Source organism: Triticum aestivum, chromosome 7B (assembly GCF_018294505.1).
Source record: "Triticum aestivum cultivar Chinese Spring chromosome 7B, IWGSC CS RefSeq v2.1, whole genome shotgun sequence".
In the NCBI taxonomy this organism is placed as follows: Eukaryota; Viridiplantae; Streptophyta; class Magnoliopsida; order Poales; family Poaceae; genus Triticum; species Triticum aestivum.
In genome coordinates this window covers 761848956-761867574 of record NC_057813.1, presented here as the reverse complement: position 1 = coordinate 761867574, position 18619 = coordinate 761848956, and the positions used below count along the sequence as shown (strand labels likewise).

Below are 18619 nucleotides of genomic sequence, written 5' to 3'. Positions count from 1 at the left end.
CCGTCAATCGGCTACATCATTGAGTTTCTGAGTCAGGACCTCGAACCGGCAGGCTGGCAGCTAATTTAATGGATGTGCCTAATTGTCCAAAATGGCCAGTTAGCTTAATTCATTAGATTAGCTGGCTAATCGCGTCGTTCTTATCTGTCCACCGCAATGGGTACATGTGGCAACTTGATAGCTTTATAATCCCGTCCCCAACTACTGCTGCTGCTGCTGCACAAATCATTTGCTAGCTTTTATTCAGCGGCAAGAGCTACACAACAGCGGCACAAGTGAGCCACTTATTCAGCGGCACAAGCAAGCAATTAGCCATGGCGGAGTTTGCGCTTGGGCTGACCAAGACGGCAGTGGAGGGGACGCTGAGCCGGGTGAAGTCGGCCATTGAGGAGGAGACAACGCTAATGGTGCGGGTGCAGGATGACCTGGTGTTCATCACCGGGGAGTTTCAAATGATGCAATCTTTCCTCAAAGTCGCCAATGTTGAGCGCGTCAAGAATGAAGTGGTGCGGACATGGGTGAGGCAGCTCCGCGACCTAGCCTTCGACATCGAGGACTGTGTAGAGTTTGTCGTCCACCTCGACAAGGCCTCACACTGGGACTGGTTGCGGCGCTTGACCTCATCCCTCATGTGCATGTCAAGGCCACCGCTCCCCCTGGACAAGGCGGTTGCAGACATAAAGCGGCTCAAGACCAGGGTGGAGGTCATAAGCCAGAGGAACACCCGCTACAACCTCATTAGTGACTCTGGCTCCGGCTCTGGCTCTGGCTCTGATTCCAAGACTACTATTTTCTCTCTAGCAGTAGTGGCACCTGGCAACCCCGCCAGTGCAAGCGCAACATCAGCATTCAACATCCTAAGCAAGGTGTGGGATGATCTAGGGAAGAAGCGACATGGCATGAGCGACCTCAAAAGGTTGATCCAATGTGAAGGGAATGACCTTCAAGTGATTTCATTGTTGAGAAGAGGAGGAGGAGCTGCTACTGCTGCTCCTCATATTATCAGGGAGGCATACAATGACCTAGAGATCCGCCAAGAATTCAGCATCCGGGCTTGGGTAAAGTTGATACGTCCTTTTAACCCTGACGAGTTCCTCAAGAGCTTGATCACTCAGTTCTACGCCGCCTCCTCTCACCAATTTCGGGCAGTGGAAGACCACCGTCTCATCAAGACTGATGAGGTCATGCAGCAGGTGAGAGAGCATAGGTATCTTGTCATCTTGGAAAATGTATCCACACCGGCGGAGTGGGACGTCATCCGAGTGTATCTTCCGGGCACGAGCAATGGTAGTCGGATCATCGTGTTGACAGAACACTTGGGGCTTGCAATTTCCTGCACCGGGAAGCCATACCAAGTATCAGAGCTTAGACGGTTCTCTCAAGACCAACCACTTTGTGCTTTTTTCAGCAAGGTATGTACTTGAGCCCAAAGCAAAATTAACTGTTTCCATCGGAAAAACCTATTATGCATTACTTTCTCTTATTTGTTAGAAATATTAGAATTATATACCGATGTCATCAATTTCGTCTGTTCCCTACGTGGCCATAGCAATTTCATTTGAGATTTCTGTGTGCGTACCTAGCAAATTTATTTTGCATGATGACCGACCGGACGCGTCAACCTTATGTTTGCGCACCACAAAATTCAAATTATACTACCGTAATACTAATATTTAGCATACAAAAGATATATACTTTAGTTTTTGCTGTCAATATTTTTAGGTAATATTTCCAAATCACACACTTTTTGTACCTACAGTATTGCTTTGGCTCTTTCCCTCCAAATAAAATTCGGCCTCTCTTAACCCTCCAAACAAAGCTATGATATATGAAGATGGTCACTGGCGGAGCTATGTCTATTTCTGCAGGGGCCATGGCCCCCCTAGCCCATGAACTTTTTGTGAAGAAACTCTATGTCGGGTGGCACAAATTCAGAGAAATACAGTTTTTGACCCCTTCAGAAAATTATATTTCGTCATTTGCCCCCTCAGCTCTTCCTCGCAAGCTCCGCCACTGAAGATGGTTATGCTTCAAATATCATAGATTGGGTGATGAAGTGAGCCTAAATATTATGAGAAAAATCTGGGCCAATCTAATAGGTTGGAGAGGGAATTTAAATCAATCCATTTGAATATTGCGAGTTGTATCATGTGAAGTGCGAGTCCCGGTTTATCAGTAGTAGTAATTTTTGCGCACATGAAAAACCCAAACATGTGTGCGCAAATTAATTAGCTGCTGGTGTTGACTTCATGCAGGTTCCTGGGCGTCGCAGTGATATGAGTGAGCTTTGTTGGCAATTGAGACGTGGTGATGTCATATCAGTGTGGGGCTTTAGCAAAACAACGACCGAAGATGATAGAGAATCAATGACTCGCTCTGAGACCATATCAACTAGTCTGCTTGATAGCGTATACACCAGCATAACACGTAAGTCGAAGGGATTCATTGCTGATGGAGTAGAATTTGAAAAACACAGCTGGGTCGACGTACCTTATCCATTTGATATTAATGTCTTCTGCAAACACCTTCTTCTGAGTTTCTATTCTGACGATTTTGGAGCCGAGGATATCACAGCATTGGGAGACCGAGGTATAAATGAACAGTGCCGTAGGTTTCTATGTGAATACAGCTGCCTTGTTGTTATTAATTGCCTGAGATACCCGGCAGAATGGCAAGAGATAAAAACGATCTTATGTTTGGAGCCTACTAAGAGTTGTGTCCTTGTCGTTGTACATCCTACTGCAAGATATGCAAATCAACTGGCCAGATATTGTGTAGATCACGAGGAAGAGCGTGTGATCAACTTCCAAGATTTGGAATCCGACATGGTGCTCCATCACTTGATAAAGGTATGTACTGCAATCAATGCGTGTTCAGTTAATTAATTGTTACTCTAGTAAGCTAGATCGTGGTTCTTGTTAATACTCAAGAAACTTGCATGTGCGTATGCAGGGTTGCGAATACTATGGAATCGGAGTCAAGGAGGCTTGGGGTCGCCTTTTCTCCAATAGAATAGAAGAGGCATGTAACTGGACCAAAAAATTTGGACATGTGGTGCGTAAGGATCAAGCAAATGGGCTTGTTGATCTTTTAAAGGATCCTGGTGTGATATCCGTATGTGGGACTGCTGGAGCTGGAAAATTGCCTCTCGTCAGAAGAATTTTCTACCACCAACTTCTAATCACGTGCCAAGATGAGAACATAATGACTGAGAATTATCGTAAAGAGTTTTGTGACTTGGGATTTACATTGTTCAGCTGGGTCGATGTACCACATCCCTTTAGTCTTAAAGACTTTGGTTGGCGTTTGGTTTTGGGTTTTTCTTCAAATGACCTCAAAGAGAAGGAAACTATGGCAGTACTAATGATGGAAGGCCAACTTGACTCAATTCAAGACTTCTGTCGAGAATTCATGCATAAACAAAGATGTTTCGTTGTTATCAACGGTCTGCGTTCTATGCATGATTGGAACTTGATAAGTGATGCCTTCATATCGTCAGAGCATAGTAAATGTTGTACCGTTGTCATTACAAATGAAGCAAGTGTTGCCAGGCATTGTGCAGATAAAAACAGTCGAATCTTAAATATCAAAGGTGTTGAAGCTGAAACAAGACTGCGTCCCTTGATAAAGGTGAGTGTACTGTTGTTTATATTGGCACCCTCCTAGTTATTTCATTTTAACTACTACTCCCCCCGTCCCAAAATTCTTGTCTTAGATTTATCTAGATATGGATGTATCTAACACTAAAATACGAATAGATATATCCGTATATAGACAAATTTAAGACAATTATTTCGGGACGGAGGGAGTACTATACTTTATTAATGCGTACTGAACTCTTGACTTGCAGGATTGTGGATACTATGGCAATGAATGCGGGGAGACTTCTCGCTTTTTTTCCAACCGAAGGGAAGAGACACGTCACTGGGCCAACACATTTGAACCCCTTGTTGGCCGTCAGCGTATAGTGACTTATCAGCTTGCAGCCGACTGTTTAGAAAAAACTGATGTTGGTGTTGGAAAATCTGCTCTCGTCAGATGTGTCTACAGCAAGGCCATGCTCGACAGTGAAGGGAGATTTACATCCTTTGGTTGGGTCAATGTGCCACATCCATTCGATCTAATAGACTTCTGTTGGCACTTACTTGCGGACATTCATTCAGATGATCATCAGGCAAAAGAAACCGCAGTAGTTGCTATCATTGACGGGGCCCAAGATCCAATTCAAGAGTGCCGCAAGTTTCTACATACAGAATCCTTCGTTGTTATTGATGGTCTGCACTCTACACATGACTGGGACGTGATAAGAGAAGCCCTCTTACCTGAGACTACCAAAGGCTGCATTATTGTCATTTCGAATGAAATAAATGTGGCCACACACTGTGTGCCAGGAGAAGGTCGGGTCATCAACGTTAAAAACCTAGAACCCGATGCGGCGCTTCACCTATTGTCAAAGGTATGATTAATTTCATGCATCGTGTTTTTCTCCTCGGTATGTCAATGCACTATTCCTAAGATATCCGGGAGCAAGCTACATGGAGAATTGCTCGCCAGTTATTTTTAGACGAACTATAAGCTCACTTGCAATTTTTATTAGGTTCGGCCTCGTCTGAGGAATTTTTTACTTGTCACTAGAGCATGAGATGACGTTGGGATTGGCCGCATCCCTTTAGCGCCACTGCGAGTAGGTCCTCCTACCAATAAGTAGACACGATTTTCCGATGGTGAGGGCACGCTGGGACAGGATCCATCCCAGCCAATGCACTCAAAACCGGCGTAAAAAAATTGATCCTGTTGTCCATTCTGCACCACACCCTTAGTTAGTACGCCCTCCCTTCCAAAATGGAATGCTTCCTCTATTTTCGTGTTTCAATTTTGACCATAAATTTAACCAACAAGACCGACTGCGGCGGGAGTTAAAATTATACCAATGAATTTATATTCAAAAAAAGTTTTCAATTATATAATTTTTTTCTCCCGCCGCAGTCGGCCTCGTTGATTAAATTTATGATCAAAGTTAGACCTCGGAAAGCGCGGGCGCACTATATTTTGAAATGGAGGGAGTATGGGAAGATACTCGTCTCCAAGTCGTGGTTGCCAAGGTCAACTCACTCTGTCTTGGATAGACAAGGCTCTGATGCGAATTGTTGGAACAGCCCAGGAGGAGGAAGGAGACTCACGCACACAAGCTCAAGGAAGATGGAAGATACACACACTTTGGCACACTCAAATAGTGCCTTTTCTCTTGTATTCTCTTCTCAATCACGGCTAAAACGCAGCCACTAACCCATTACTAACTACCATGCAGGCACACACAACGGTCCAGCACACACATCGGCTTAGATCCGATTACTACTCCACTCAGCTAGCTACCCACGTACATGTTTCAGTCACTCGCAAGTCTATGTAGATACAAACTAGGAGTTTACTTTGCGCATGCCACAACTACCATGCCCATTTCTTTCTCCATATCTATCTGCTACGCGACTTGGCCGCTTGGACTCCGCCGAACATAATGCATGCAGCTAACTAATACTACAACCTAATTAGCTTTGCCTTGTGCACGTGAAGGCAACTCTACGTGCACCACCGCAGCTTTGACTACATGCAGTAGTGCAGTACTCATGGAACAAAAATTATCTAATCCTATGAACTTAATACTAACAACAAGATGAGTTCCAACAATCACCTCCCTAATCTTGTTATGCTTCTAGAAGCCCATTGGCATGCCCACTATCTCAACTAACCCACGCAATTAAATGCACTAACCACCTACTGCATGCATGTCCACATCCAGTGTGTGGGCACTATATCGTCAACGGCGACGCCATTGACCATGCAGCTAACTAACTAATGCGATGAAATAAACATGATGATACATGAATCATGATTGAAGCTAACAGTCTCACAATCTCACCTTCTTTTAACACCTTCTAAGATTAGTTATTATTGATTATGTGTGTTCGAGTGACTGAATCTAGACCTAGAAAAGTAATTTTCAGAGACAAATGATGCCAAATGAGCTACGTACATAGCTATTGGTGGCGTTTGTAATTCCACATATTCATACTTCGATGACTGTCTCAGCCACATCCGTGAATTTGGAATTGTACTGTTTGCTAATTAATTAGCACTACAACAGTTGTGTCATCGACTCCAAATAAAGCATAAAGAGAATACAAACACAATAAGCACACTCGGCCTCTACGAAGATAGGATGCACACAGCCAACTTGAAGACATGCGCGCGCGCACGCACACACACAAAACGCTGGCAAATTGCAAGGTCATATAAGACCAAAAGTATACCTATGTGAGGTAAAAGAAAAACCCCGAGAAGATCGAAGTTGCGGTCAACAAACTACATCAATGACCATACACCAAACATGTCATGACACCACAAGGACAACGATGTTCTTCAATGACAAAACCTTCATGAAGAGAGCAACGCTAGAAAACCAACCGCCACCGCTGCACAACCATACCCTGTCCGTCAAGTCGTTGTCTATAGATTGCAAAACACCGTCGAAAGCAACCACCGAATCTAGAGAGATGAACACTCACGAAGATATTGTAGTGGCCACTACAAAACGGTGTGGTCACCGTTGCTATCACAGCCGCCGGAGATGGAGAAGCCAAATCCTGAAAAACATAGCTTTCAAATGGCCATGCCGATCTTGCTTCATAACTGCGTCTCTTCAAACGGTCGATATTGTTGCCATTGCACTCGCGAGCCGCTGCCAATAGGAGCAGCCCGTCACTAGCAGGCATAGTAGCTGACCAGTGTTGTTAGGTAGCTTTGCTGCCGTGCGGTCGAGCAGCCGATCAGGAACGGAAGTAGTGGAGAAGCCAGCATATCAAAGGGTTCATCTCATCTTCCTGTACGAGTCTAGGCGCGGCCGGAACACATCTTCTAGAGCACGCACAGGGGCATGGAGCTATGGAGACGTCCGAAGATCCGATTGCTTTGCCAACAGCCCCCATGGGGTGTTTCCAATCACCATCAGGTCACCAGAATAAGGAGGGAGAAAGGCCCCGCCGCCACCACCACCACCGCACAGGCTTCACCTGGGCATGGACTCTAGCGACTGCAAGGGGAAGGAGCAGACGGCAGGGGCAGGAAGTGATGAAGATCGAGTTGCCTCCTGTGTCTACTATATTAGCCAGGCGGGGCTTGCAGTTATCACCAACACATTATATGGTAGTTACCTAGCTAGACTATAGCTTTCACCATGCAAACAATACATTTATCCACACCAAACCACCATAGCACAGATACAATTACCTGGCTCTTTGTGCTATAGATACGATAGCCATCACATCACCTCCATAATTACCATGACATTAGGCAACCCCTATCCCATGCCAAAAATGAGCCCGACTACTCCACAATGCCCACCACCGTCGCCATAGGACCACCACCATAGGAGGCCTTCCAAACATGATAGTCCCGACTCTCGAGGCCCGTCCTGACCACATCAGGGTCGGGCACGCGTAAGATCAGCACCACCAAGCAACTGCACATGGATTGCATAGCCTACACATTATACTGGTTGGATCTGACGACCCCGGGGATGGGCCACGCCACGAGATATCGCTAGTCGCGGGTAACACCAGGTCAGGTTCCCTTTTTGAAATTGGGGGAGAATCTCACTCCTGGTCTCTACAACAACTAGGGTTTGCACAACCATTTTTAGTATGAGTACAACGATATTTGTGTCGATATGTAGTCCCAGAACGCAAAGCCTGGTCCTCAAGGATTTTTCTCAAACACGTGCACCAATTTTTTATCTTCATGGGTTATACCACCATGCAACAAGCTTGGTACTTAAGGAAATAAAGTGTGAAAAAAACCATCAAGCCTGGTCAAGGACTTTTTTCCTGTGATTACCAAGATTTTTATCTTGATTTGTGATCCCACCAATCTCAGTCCTCAAGGAAATAAAATGGGGTAAAAATACCATCATGCCTCCTTCTCAAGGACTTTTTAAATTTGAGTAGCAAGACTTTTATCTTGATGGGCGACCCCACAAAGCACCAAACACTACTAGGAAAAGGGCTACTAATGGCGCACCAGTTTTGCCTACTAATGGCGCATCACTGGTGCGCCATTAGTATCACGCCACTAGAATTTTTTTCTAATGGCGCATCACTGGTGCGCCATTAGTATCTGGTATACTAATGGCGCACCAGGTAGTGCGCCATTAGTTTTGCCCACGGTGACTAATGGCGCACCACACTGTAATGCGCCATTAGTAACAATTTTTTTAATTTTTTTTCTTAATCTCAGGTCACTATTTCACCTATGAGATATCCAACACATATATATACAACAAGCATCCATATAACAATCATAGCCAACACACAAGTTTCATCATATATACATACATAGCCAACACACAAGTTTCATCATATATACATACATAGCCAACACACAAGTTCCATCGTTACATATTACAAAAGTTTCACATTGTTCATCCAACACCATTATCCATCAATTCACAAAAGTTTCACATTGATACAAAATAAAAACACAAATGGAAAAGAAGCACTCCATCCATGCAAGCTTCCGTGAATTAAATCAAATCTGCAAAATGATAAACAAGAAGTTAGAAGAAGAAAAAGAAGAAGACTAGAAGAATACTAGAAGAAGAAGAACACTACAAGAAGAATAAGAAGAATTTTGGAAAAGAAATAAGAAGAAGACTATAAGCTTATTATGTAAACTTGATCATTTTGTGCTAACATAAGTTATTTTGGAGCTAACCTATAGGAAACTAAGCATATAAGCTCTAAGTTAGTATATTAGAGCCAACTTAGGTAAAATGAAGCTAACCTATGTCATTTTGGAAAAGAAGAAGAAGAAGAAAAAGATTATAAGCTTATTATGTAAACTTGATCATTTTGTGCTAACATAAGTTATTTTGGAGCTAACCTATAGGAAACTAAGCATATAAGCTCTAAGTTAGCATATTAGAGCCAACTTAGGTAAAATGAAGCTAACCTATAGAAAACTAAGCATATTAGAGATAACATAGGTAACTAAGTATATATATATATATCATTTTGGAGATCTGACATACCTGACAAAGTTCAGTTCTTACGCATTGTTCTTCTCCTTCTCCTTCCTCAGTCTGATGCGCCAAGAGCGGCGAGGCGGTGGAGGCGGTGGAGGCAGTGGGATGTAGTCTTCTACCTCAATTGGCGTGGTCATGTCGCCCAGCTGTGGGATCGCCGGCGCCACCACCGGTGCGTGGTCATTGTCAGGCACCACCACCATCGCGAGGCCACCTTCAGGCACGACCATCACTAGGTTATCCTCAGCCACCTCCATCTCTTGCCCATGGTCAGCCACCACCATCTCTTGCCCTTGGTCAGCCACCACCAGCGCTAGGTCATCCTCAGCCTGATGCCCATCGTCATCCTGCAGCTCCTCATCCCCACTCTGCTCCTCTTCTCCCGCACTCCAGTCTGGATCATCCTTCTTGTTGTCTATGCTGCTGCCAGAATCGCTGCTGCTTTCGCTACAGCCAGAATCGCTGCTGCTTTCGCTACAGCCATGGTCGCTGCTGCTTTCGCTACAGCCATGGTCGCTGCTGCTTTGGCTGTAGCCATTGTCGCTGCTGCTGCTCCCATTACCTGTCCAAATGCAACAATGACCATTAACAATCGATGTGAGACAAAGCCAAATGTAGAGGAATAAGAAGAGGCAGAACGTACCGGCATCATAATCTTCAGCGTAGCGCATGCGACACATAGTCGCGTTGAACACCTTCACGATGAGCATGGTGGCGTCGTCGTCGTACGTGAAGAGAAGGAAGTACCCCAGCCGCAGGTCGTAGGCACGGTAGAACTTCTCCCACCCACGAGACGAGTACATGTGGCCCTCCTTGATCACCAACTCCACATCCCACAGCCTGCGAAACGCGCTGCCGGCCTGTCGCACCTTCACATTATTTGGCGGATCTTCACCCATCAGCATGTTCTTAAAACTGTCAGGAAGCCTCTGCAGTTTGGGACAATGAGTGATGTAGGCAAACAACAGATATCATAATGAGATGGGTGAAGCTAGGGGAGATCTCTCATTCTATATACCTGCGTCATGGATGATACTGAAGTCCCAAGTATGATAGTGAAGAACTCGGAAGCATCCAACTCGTACTGCGGTGTCGCAGAGCGGCGGTGGCTGCTTCCCGCCATCTCTGATAATTAAGCAGCAGAAGAGACCAATTAGTACCCTTACAACAGATCATAAAACATGCATGATAACAGGCATTAGTCGCAAGTACCCCATATGTCCTAACTTTAGCAAAGTAATGCTAAAATTCACGGAAAATTTCAGCATTACCTTTGCTGAAAATAGGACATATGGAGTACCCGAATTTGCCGGAACGGAAGTTAATCGACATTCCGGCAAACTCAAGGGCCTCTCGGGGTACCTACAACATCATCACAAGTACAGCAGCAGCAGCAGTGAATACAGGCATAACAACAGCAAAACTATATATTTTTATGCAGTAAACAAACGAACACTAAGAGTAGAATGTTCTTGCAACAAACATTATTGTGTGACATCGAGAGGCATCACTCTGCTTAAAGGGAAGGATGACTTAAGTGGCAGATGTATATGATTGCACCACTTGACCTGCACTTCTCTATATTATATGATGTACTGAAGAACTTGAGCAAAAAAAGATAAATAGGAACATATTTCTCACCTTGGAGGTGTTGCTGCTGCTGCACTGTCTGAACTTCACTTCCTTTACCTCCTCGGAAACCTGAAATATGCAGATGTTAGAAAGGTTAATGAACCAACAGATGCCCTAATTGAAGTAATAACAACATGACAGCAAACAACCAACAAACATGATGGGCTTAAGATTAATGAACCAACATCGAAAAAAAGCTAGGCCAAATATTCATGTCACTTCCATTAGGGCATCATCTTCCTACAACTACTCATCTTCAGTAGCACATGATACTACTACTGTATCTAATACAACAACATGACACTTGTTACTGTATCTAATGTTCCTACAACTACAACTACAACAACAACATAAAACTACTATGCATCATCTTCCTACTATAATTGCTACTCATCTTTAGAACCAAACACCAGCAAAAACAGAACCAAACTACTATAATTTCTACTTAATTTCACTATAATTTATAGTTCCCAAGCTATGCATGCAAATCAAAATACTAACATATCCAAACCTGATGAGCATCTAATAATGCTTATCTTAGTAACAGCAGTACCAGCGAAGCGATGCAAAAGCTTGTATGATCCCACAGGCAATACACGATTGAGCAAACTACATAAACTAGAAGGAAGCACAGTTGGAGACTGAAAGTCAGATTGTGTCCTCAAATTAACAACCCATTAACTTTCTAGAGACGCACATTGGTCATTGCTAGCCTTTGACTGGCCCATTGACATGATTCACAACAAATATGAGGGAAATATATCGTATGTATATGTATATCAATCTATCTAGTGCATGGATGCATGACCGATCCATTGACGTGATTCACAACAAATACGACCATTGACTGGCCCATTGACATGATTCACAAAAAATACGTTGGGCCTCCCAGTGACTTTGGCTCAAATAAATACGTTTGAAAAACAGAAGAGAAACACTGTTGGCCTACTACTTGTCCTTGCAATTATGTTCTCCTACAATGTCTTGGAGGGCGTTGCACACCAGAGGCAAGTTCTATTCTCTCGCAAAGTGATTAATGCAGAGCAGAAGGCATCCTTTAGTGGGATGAGTTCATCCCTTGGCGGGCATGTTTCTGGTGCGACCAATGCAGGATGTGTGAGAAATAGTGCTGAAATAGCAAATGTTGAAACTACCACTACCATAGAGTCCCACCGTGATGTCTCCGTGGGAGATTTTCGTGGTATTAATCACAAACCACCAACTTATAACATGCCATAATGATGAAACTAAGACAAAAGGACCATGGGCACCAACTCGATATCCGTGGATGAACTAATTATCAAGTTGGCGATTTCTGAATTAAAGATGTAGTTCTTCATTACATGCGTGTGTAGTGTAACTGCTTGTAAGACCTGGATGGTGTGCTGGAGTGTTATGCTATTTACTGATGTACTACTATTAATATTGTACAAGGTAGTATTATACAACACTGCAGAATAAAATGCCTGTGGTCCATGGTATTTATATGTTCCATGCTATTCTTTGTTGTTCTACAAATAGACAAACTTAGACTATAAAGAGGTAGCAAGGAAAATGATTTTAGCCCAGATGCAAACAATACTAAAACAGAAAAGTCCCATCTTAGACTATATGTTTCAGTGAACCACTCTGATAATCGACATCAGGTACGGTTGAGCTAAATATGGCGTCTTTATACCATGACACAGTTTTACACAGTATATCTTCACCATATAAGAAAATATCATCATCGTCTTAGCTTCACAACACAGTTTTACCTGGCTGTTTACTGCTGCTGCTGCGCTGCAGGGGCGGAGGAAGGGACGCCGCCGGTGGAGAGGGCGAGGCCGAGGACGGCGTGGGGCTTGAGGGCCTGCGGCCTGGTGAGGCCGACGAGGTGGTCGTCCCCGACGCCGGCGGAGCTAGGGTTCGGGGAGACGGCGGGCGGCGCTGAGGGGACGGGGCGGTGCAGAGGGGGTAGGGGGGAGGTCGCGGGAGAAGAAAGGAGGAGGCGGACGGGGGCGCAGCTTCGGGGCTGGAGGGGCCTGTACCGGAGGCGGGGCAGCGGAGGGTTCGGCCGGCTGGGCGCGCCCGCGGCGGCGGGCCGGCAGCGGGGCGTGGGGGCGTGGGGGCGCGGGGGCGGGGGTCGGGGCGGCGGCGCCAGGGGACGGAGGGGGCGTGGGGGCGCGGGGGCGCGGCGGCGGCGTACGGTTGGGGCGGGGGGCGTACTGAGTGGGGAGGAAGGGAGGGAGGGAATAAGTTTGTTCGCCAAAAAGTAAAAAAAAAATTACTGGCGCACTCTGTCTCCAGTGCGCCATTAGTAGTTCTAACTACTAATGGCGCACTTTGCCCGGATGCGCCATTAGAATGTTTGAAAAAATGAAATAAAATTGTTTTACTAGTGGCGCACCTTCTGCCTGGTGCGCCATTAGTGTATTCCACACTAATGGCGTATCTCCACCAGGTGCGCCATTAGTATATAGTAGTGGCGCACCACTTCTCTGGTGCGCCATTAGTGTCAATCCTATCTTTAGCCCTTTTCCTAGTAGTGAAAGTTAGTCCTCAAGTTAATAAAATGGGGAAAAGGCCATGCACCTCAAGTTAAAGACCCATGATGTCCGTTTACTATTAGGCTCGGACTAGATTGGAGTAGCGACATATGTTGCTAAGATGGTTGCTTCAGACTAGCCGGTGTACTATGTTGTAAGGTCTTTGTGAATAATTAATAAAATGGCTGCATGCATCTCCTAGATGCAGAGGCCGGGGGTCATCCTCCTTTTAAAAAAACATCATGGTTCAATTATAGGTATTGAACCTGGGTGGTAAGGCTTGCAACCACATGCCTAACCGCTGAGCTAAGGCTCCTTTTGAAATTGTAGGTGATCTAAGCCTCAATCATGTATAGTTGATATCAGCAACATAACCACATAATTAGGTTTCCATTGACGCTTCTGATCATGCAATTCTTATTGATGACCCACCAATTCATTCCCAACAGGAGCCCTACTTATGAGAGTACTATTGTTCCTATTCACCATCACTGTGTAGTGGTCCATATCAGCATGAATGGATCATTTGGTTTCCCATATGGTTACTCAAATTTTGAAGGATCACATTACTATATTTTCGGAGCAACCCCTGCATCATCTAATGCAGGATTACCACCACCTCAAGGGATGTTCGTTCCTCTCACTAAGATTGTCTAAGTGGGGAAAACAACATGATCTGACGCACTATTGATGCGGTTATTTACTAATTTAGAGAACTTCTTGAAACATAAAATATGAAGACAAATAGGACAATATTGTTGTGTAATCGGTTAGCATCATGTTCCTCTGGAAGATGTGTTATTCTCAAAAATCTAAGCGATGCAATTGACGTTTAACAGAATGAAATTCATAAAATGAAGACATCAAATTAATCCGCGTGACATACCAAAAGGTATCTAAAATGGCCAAATTACGTCTTTTGAGAATACTCTACACTTTAATTCTCATTTGAGACTCAAACATAGAATTTGATTTTGCTAACTTCATTTGGCAATCTAAAAGTAACTTTACGTATACTGCATATGTACTTAAGTTGATATTGTCTCCAAATAAATTTGTGTATATGCTGTTGAATTTAATTGACTTCTGCATTTTAGGTAGCTTGGGGCGGCAATGAACTGAGTCCTAGGGAGATTCAGGTTTCCAATATTGCCATGTCTAAGTGTGGCAGACTTCCTAAAGTGATACTTGCTATAGGAGAAGAGTGTCGCACATGCCGAAAGAATGTAGATTTTCTGGAATACATCAATGATGACTTCATGGGAATTTTGGAGACCAGGCCAGAATTCTCTGGTTTAAAGAGTATATTTAGTTGGATGCAGTCCTACTTTGATGCGTGCTCAGATGCACTGAAGCCATGTATCTTTTATCTCTCAGTCTTCCATGCGGACTACAATATCAGACGTAGGCGATTGTTGAGGCGGTGGATAGCTGAGGGCGGAAAGTTTCAGCCTAGGCCGAGCTCCACATGACCCACTATCCATACCATCGGCTCACGTCGTGATATGTGCTACACAAGCTGTCCTTCTGACATGGGCAGAGTAATTAGCAGGAGCTGTCTGTGCAAGCTGTGGGGAAGCTGCAGGCCACTGTTCTGTTTTTTAATCGCTGGCAAACTGTAACGCATGGGCCAAACCACTGTACACATTTTCTCACCGCCTGCACACCTCTGACCAATCTAGAGAAGAGTGTGCAGAGAGTGCTCCTTTTTTCCTAGAGAGAGATGTTGTCAGATATGAGATTCAAAGGGAGCGAGGTATTGTTTGTGAGAGAGAATAGGAAGAGAGAGAGAGGAGCTACGTGACTGTGTGAGAGAGGAAAAAAGAAGAGAGAGGACGTGAGGAGAGTGGAAAGCTGCATGCATGTGGGACATAGTAGGGTGAAGGAAGAGAGATGCGCATGCATGCAGTAGACCAACCTATCATAAAAATTATACTACAGTACTCACCTAGGAGATAGGCCCTTTTTTTACACAGCGCAGCGTCTGGCCTGGGTGAGGGCGTCGCACTGTTCCTGCGCTGTTAACTACTGACAAGGCCTGTTTACATGGCACATATCTCTATGCAAAGTATTGTAGAATGAACGGAAGGGATAGTAGGTCCTGTGTAGCTCGAGCTACAAAAAACTGCTCTCGAGCTGAGGGTTACTCCAGAGAGAAGTTTGGTACTAGCATGGAGGGTAACAGAAAATTTAGTTTGCGCTCAGGGGGTTACTCTAGTGATAAATATCTTATCAACCGTCAGGGCTACTCCAGGGAAAATTTTGGTATAAGTGCAGAGGGTTACTACAAGGATAGGTTTGGCATTAGTGCAGATGAGGATGGGGAAATGTTGTTCTCTGAACTGATCAAGTTGAGCATAATCCAGTATCCACCAAACACGAATGCATCAAATAGCAAGGTGAAAGACATGTTCCAAGTTAACGGTTTCTTCCATGGATATATCATGTCACGGAGAATGGATCATAACCTTGTGTTTGCACTGGAGGGCCGTTGCAGCCCCAGCTTGCAATGTGCTGGACAACACCTCACCATTAGCACCACTTGGGACAGAGACGAGAGTGTATTCAAGAGCATGGACCTATCACGACTACGTTCTTTCACAGTATTTGGGAAGTGGAGGTCATTCTTCGTCTCTAAGGGTATCAATATGGCACTTCTTAGGGTGCTGGATCTGGAGGATACATCAAGTGTATCAGATGGTGACCTCGAGAAGATAGTGAAGCTACTGCCTTGTCTCAAGTTTCTATCCTTGCGGGGATGCGAAGATATCACTTGTCTGCCAGATTCAGTGGGTGGACTGAGGCAGTTGCAAACTCTGAATGTCAGACACACATGTATAGTAGAGTTACCAGCCTCCATCAGCAAGCTACAAAATCTACAATATATTCGTGCAGGCACCACTTATGAATCATTGGGTCAAGGCCATGATGTGCAACAGGAAGCATCAGAGCATGATGGTACAAGCACCAGCCAAACATCAGTAGTGGTTGCAGCAGCAGCAGCAACAACAACAACAACTACTACTACTACTACAACAACAACATCAGTGGACCCTCATGGCGCGAACATAAGTCAACCATCAGAAACACCACAAACTGACATTGATGATGAAGATGGGACATTAACTAAATCAGTAGCGGCAGGCCATGCTAGCACAAGCATGATCCGCAGAGCAGTGGCGGTAGCAGCAACAAGCAAGTCGAGCACAAGTCAACTATCAGAAACATTGCCACCAGCTGACATTGACAATGAATACGGGGGATTAACTAAAGCAGCAGAAGCAGACAATGATGGCACAAGGACAGTCCAAACAGCAGGAGCAGTAGCAGTAGCAGCAACAGCAACAACAACACCGGTAGACCGTCATGGCGTGAGCACAAGTCAACCATCAGAAACACCAGCACCAGCTGCTATTGACGGTGATGATGGGGCATCACCTATACTAGCGCTACTGAGAAGGAGGGCACACGATCTGGATAACTGGTTTTCCAATAAGAAGAAGTTGCGCAGACGCCAACGACTTAATGATAATGGTGGTGGTGTTAAGGTTCAGGCTCACGGGATTGGGAATATGGCGGCCTTGCGTACACTCGGTGTCGTGAATGTGAGTGGTGCAGGTGGGAAGGCCATCCTCAAGGAGGTAAATAAGCTTACCCAGTTGCGCAAGCTCGGCGTGTCTGGTATCAACCGCAAAAACTGGCACGACTTGTACTCTGCCATTTCAGGACATGGTCATCTCGAGTCATTGTCAGTATATTTTGACAAGGGGGAACCTGCAACAAGTTTTTTTTCTCGTTCGAGTGACATGTTCTCCGGCCTACCCAAGAGTCTGAAGAGCCTTAAGCTGTATTCGACGGGTGGGGAAGTACAAGTACCGCCGGTCTTGGTGAAGCATCTTTACTGTCTCAGAAAGTCTCGTTTTGACCTCATAGTGTCGACGCAAGAAGATATATACAGCATTACGGAATTTCCTCATCGACGTGCATTTCGTAATATTTATGTCAAGCCGGTTCAAGATGGCCAGCTCCATTATGGTCAGCGGGATGAGACGTTGTATTGTGATGGTTTCACTGACGCCCCAATCCTCAAGATTGACTGTGGCAGCTACAAGCTGGCGATATGTTTTGGATATTGGATACCAGAATACATTGAGGTGCTGGTGGTTGACTGCTCTACTGCTGAGGCTTCTTTGGAGGTGTCTGGATTAAAGGAATTATCTAGACTCAAGGAGGTGTGGCTCAAGGGTTCCTACAGCGAGGCAATCAAGCAACATTTGCAGCAGAAACTTGATGAGCTACACAGCTCACGCTTGGAGGAGGCAGTTAAGTACGGCAGGGAGTCCAGGTACACAAGAGCTGTCCTGAGGCTGGAGGACCAAGCACATCCGTCCTGATTCATTTCCATTTCTTCTTCTCTTTATTCTCTAGTTATGTGCATCCAATGTAATAGGCACCCAACAATCTTCCAGATCACAAGGCCTTGGTTATATCGTGCCAATTGAACATTGAAATACGTCCTGCTTCCTTTTGCCATGGGTTCTTCTTTTTCTTCTTTGAAGCCTGATTACGTCCGAACAAATGTCTGACATAACGATACACGAGCATATAACATGAGTGAATGTGTCCACAACTCCACATTCCTTGCAGCAATTAGACTATAGACTCGAGATAATGTCGCAGGAGAACATCCGTGCCTTGTAGCAGAACAGCTGGTTCTATAGCCTTATAGGCATTCTGCATTTAACCACACCACACTACCCTCAAGAACTAGAGGAACAAGCTGGAACGGCGTGACTGATACAAGGCGAAACCGAGCAAGAGCTCATATACTAACCAGGACCGACACACTATCTTGTAATTTTAATTTGATTCTCTATTTACCAGGTTGTATAGTGACATGTATATATGTATGTGCAGCTAGCTACTTTAATCATAAGTATAGAAAACTTAAACAAGTTTTTCTCACAAATACTGGGCCATATAATAGCAAAACATAATTCAGAAGTTGGTTGAACCAATGTTGAACATATGTATGTGCATGCCCATAATTCAAAAGTAAGGCTAAACAAATGTTTGGCAGCGCAATGCAAAAGATATATATGGTGGAATGATAGACACTCATGGATCAGCTGATAATTCTTGTTTTATGAAGGCAATAATATTGCTGTCCTGATTAAGGTTAGTACATGTTAATTGTTGGAATTAACCACGAAGTCCAGTCCGGCTCGGGATTGGAACCATCACCGAGTAGGTTTTGGTATTAGCTAGCCTAAGTGCTATTTATATACTACTTTGTAACCAGCCCCTGTAATTGTAACGACTCAGATCAGGTAATAAAGATCAGCAGGACCGATACGGCCCCATAGCCATCAAGTCGCGTCTT

General features: G+C 44.7%; 2 protein-coding genes across 2 annotated transcripts; both read left to right on the top strand.

The window, feature by feature from the left end:
* Window positions 1-283: 283 nt before the first annotated feature.
* On the top strand, window positions 284-12641 carry LOC123158837 (disease resistance protein RPP13-like). Its single transcript, XM_044576668.1, has 3 exons — window positions 284-1412; window positions 12355-12359; window positions 12497-12641. Exons 1-3 carry the CDS (start codon window positions 315-317, stop codon window positions 12639-12641), a joined length of 1248 nt encoding a protein of 415 aa, XP_044432603.1. The 5' UTR covers window positions 284-314.
* Window positions 2336-17699, top strand: LOC123161682 (uncharacterized). Its single transcript, XM_044579497.1, has 4 exons — window positions 2336-2849; window positions 2953-3630; window positions 3851-4456; window positions 14334-17699. Exon 4 carries the CDS (start codon window positions 15315-15317, stop codon window positions 17628-17630), a length of 2316 nt encoding a protein of 771 aa, XP_044435432.1. The 5' UTR covers window positions 2336-2849; window positions 2953-3630; window positions 3851-4456; window positions 14334-15314; the 3' UTR covers window positions 17631-17699.
* The last annotated feature ends 920 nt before the right edge of the window (window positions 17700-18619 follow it).

Bases quoted from the DNA above. Each gene is read 5' to 3' on its own strand.
- LOC123158837 (XM_044576668.1), top strand. From the start codon at position 315: ATGGCGGAGTTTGCGCTTGGGCTGACCAAGACGGCAGTGGAGGGGACG.
- LOC123161682 (XM_044579497.1), top strand. From the start codon at position 15,315: ATGAACGGAAGGGATAGTAGGTCCTGTGTAGCTCGAGCTACAAAAAAC.